The 3,185-nt window shown below is 57.3% G+C and overlaps 1 protein-coding gene across 1 annotated transcript in view; it reads right to left on the bottom strand.

Annotated features, from left to right (window-relative positions):
* LOC106898117 (serine/threonine-protein kinase WNK3-like) overlaps positions 1-3,185 on the bottom strand; it is a 7,636-nt gene that overhangs the window by 3,253 nt on the left and 1,198 nt on the right. The window contains exons 4-7 of the mRNA XM_014959207.1: positions 2,558-2,778; positions 2,324-2,481; positions 1,050-1,138; positions 747-966 (exon numbers count right to left, since the gene is read on the bottom strand). Of these exons, the coding sequence (XP_014814693.1) occupies positions 747-966; positions 1,050-1,138; positions 2,324-2,481; positions 2,558-2,778 (688 nt within the window). The remainder of the gene's footprint in view (positions 1-746; positions 967-1,049; positions 1,139-2,323; positions 2,482-2,557; positions 2,779-3,185) is intronic.

Here is a 3,185-nt window from a genome sequence, read left to right as displayed (position 1 = left end):
TGCCACCACGGGTCCCGGTGCCCCCGGAGCCGGCTGTAGCCGTGCCACCCCCACCGATGACGTCACCCCCCCCTCCCCGTCCCCGACGGGTGGCTCCGTCACCCCCGCGGTGGTGGCACCTCCGCCGACGTCCACCGCTGTCCCCTCCGCCCCGTAGGTCACCTGTTGGGCAAGACGTTGGGGTGAGGACATTGTCCCCCCCTTTGTCCCCAACCCTCCCCGGTGCCACCAGGACTCACCTGTTGGCCACGAGGGGGGGACACCCCATCTTGGGGGGGTCCTGGTGCCCCTCCTTGGTACCCCCCGAGGAGCTCGGGTGCCCCGGTGCCACCCCGGGTGACATCGGAGATGGCCCCGTTCTCCCCCAGCCCATCGGATTCCTTGGAAGAGGCTCGAGAGGAGTTTGAGGGACCAACTCTGGGGTTCATGGATGAGTTTTGGGGTCTCCTTGACCTTGAGAACCTTGAAGAGGTTCAAGAGTTGTTTGAAGGGTCAACCATAGGGTTCATGATCAATTTTGGGGTCTCCTTGACCTTGGGAGAGGTTCTAGAGAAGTTTGGTGGGACCAACCGTGAGTTTCATGGTCAATTTTGGGGTGTCCTTGACCTTGGAAGAGCTTCAAGAAGAGTTTGAGGAGCCAACCATTGCCTTGAAGCTCATTTTGGAGCTTCCCATGGATCTCGGGGAGGTTTCCCACCCCACATTTTGGGTTGTCCCCCCCAAACCTTCTTCTTTGACCTTCTCACCATCTCGTAAGCCACCTCCTCGGGGACGTCGGCCTCCAGGTTGAAGCTGAACTCGATGGCCTCGTTGTCCTTGTGCTTCCCCTTCAACTTCTTGGGGTCCTCCACCCAAAGACGAAGGGCCAAGGAGGTCTCCACCCCCATGTCCTCCTCCGCCAACTCCACCCGTAACCCCGTGTCCTCGGCGAAGAAGACATGGTTCAAGAGGTCCCGGATGGAGAGCCTGAAGGACAGGGCGTGGTCAAGGTGGTGGTGGTGGTGGTGGCACCTTGGGGGTTGTCCCCGTCCCCCGGGGTGAGGTCCCACCTCTCGGCCTTGTTCTGCCGGATGCAGCCTTCGATGATCTCCTTCACCTCCGGGTCCGTCACCTTCTCGAAACTGGCTGGTTTGATGCCCTACGAGGAGAAGACCGGCGGTGGGATGTCACCAGGGTGATGTTGCCACCATGGATGATGATGATCCCACCATGGATGAAGATGATGCCACCACGATGGTGATGATGCCCCCATGGATGGTGTTGCCACTATGGATGATGATGCCATGATGGATGATGGGGCCACCATGGATGATGATGCCACCATGGATGGGGATGATCCCACCATGGATAAAGATGATGCCACCAACGATTATGATGATGCCACCATGGATGAAGATGCCAGCATGGATGGTGATGATCCCACCATGGATGGTGTTGCCAATATACATGGTGATACCACTATGGATGATGATGCCACTATGGAGGGTGATGCCAGCACAATAGTGATGAGGCCACCACGGTGGTCATGATGCCACCTTGAAGGTGATCGTGCCACCATGAATGGTGACTATGCCACCATGGATGATGATGCCACCACGACAGTGATGATGGCACCATGGAGGGTGATGTCACCGTGGATGGTGGTGATGCCACCACTGGTTGGGGTCGCCACCATGGATGGTGATGATGCCACCATGGTGGTGATGACATCACCATGGATGGTGATGCCACCATGGTGCTGATGATGCCACCATGGATGGTGACGATGCCACCATGGTGGTGATGGTACCACCACGGTGGTGATGATGCCCCCATAGATGCTGATGATGCCACCATGGATGGTGGTGATGCCACCACTGGTTTGAGTTGCCACCATGGATGGTGATGATGCCACCATGGATGGTGGTGATGCCACCACAGTGGTAATGATGCCATCAGGGATGATGGTTGATGCCACCATGGATGCTGCTGATGCCACTATGGATGGTGATGATGCCACCTTGATGGTGATGGTGCCACCATGGATAGTGGTGATGCCACCATGGATGGTGATGATGCCACAATGGAGGGTGATGATGCCACCATGGATGATGACGCCACTATGGATGATGATGCCACCATGGATGGTGCTGATGCCACCTTGATGCTGATGGTGCCATCATGGATGCTGATGGTGCCACCACGGATGGCGATGATGCCCCATGGATGGTGATGATGCCACCGCGGATGGCGACTATGACCCCATGGATGGTGATGATGCCACCATGGATGATGATGACACCCCCACGCCCGGGGACCACCCAGGTGCCACCGGAGAACCCACGCTGGTGACTTTGCGGTAGATCTGGGCGGCGTTCTGACACTCGGAGTAGGGATACTCGGAGGTGCCCATCTCCAACATGCACATCCCGAAGGCGTAGACGTCCACCGACTCGTCGTACCTCTCCTCGTACATCTCCGGCGCCATGAACTCCGGCGTCCCTGAGGTGGGGACACCATGTGAAGACCATCGTTGGGGGTCAACCAAACCTCCCCCGTTGCTTGGGTGACCTCTTACCGATGACGCTCTTGGCGAAGGAGGTCCTCATGAGGGTGGCCAAGCCCAAATCTCCGATTTTGACCGACCCGGTGGGTCCGGTGATGAAGATGTTGTCGCATTTGAGGTCCCGGTGGATGATGGGGGGCGTCCGGGTGTGAAGGAAGTGGAGACCCTTCAGGATCTGTCGGCACCAGCTCCGTAAAACTTTGGGTTTCATCACCTTGAACCTCTTGAGATACCTCCAGGAGAGGAAAAAAGCCACCTCAGGGAGCTCCAATTCCTTCGGGGCCCAAATCCCTCCCGAATCGCCCCAAAATGCACCTTGAGGGCTCCAAATTTCACCGAATAACCCCCAAAATGCACCTCAGGGGCTCCAAATCCACCAAAATCGCCCCAAAAATGCACCCCAGGACCTCCAAATCTCACCAAATCCCCCCAAAATGCACCTTGGGGGCTCCAAATCCACCAAAATTGCCCCAAAATGCCCCATAACTTGCCCTGGGGGACCCCAAAACCCCTCAGAATCCCCCCCAAATCCCACCAAATGCACCCCAAAACCCCCCAATTCCCCCAGAATCCCCCCAAAACTCCCAAATCCCTCTGGAATCTCCCCAAAATGCCCCCCAGAACCTCCAAATCCACCAGA

Source organism: Calidris pugnax, unplaced genomic scaffold (assembly GCF_001431845.1).
Source record: "Calidris pugnax isolate Ruff unplaced genomic scaffold, ASM143184v1 scaffold447, whole genome shotgun sequence".
NCBI classification, from domain to species: Eukaryota; Metazoa; Chordata; class Aves; order Charadriiformes; family Scolopacidae; genus Calidris; species Calidris pugnax.
Note: the sequence above shows the minus strand (reverse complement) of the source record. Positions and strands in the feature narration are given on the sequence as shown.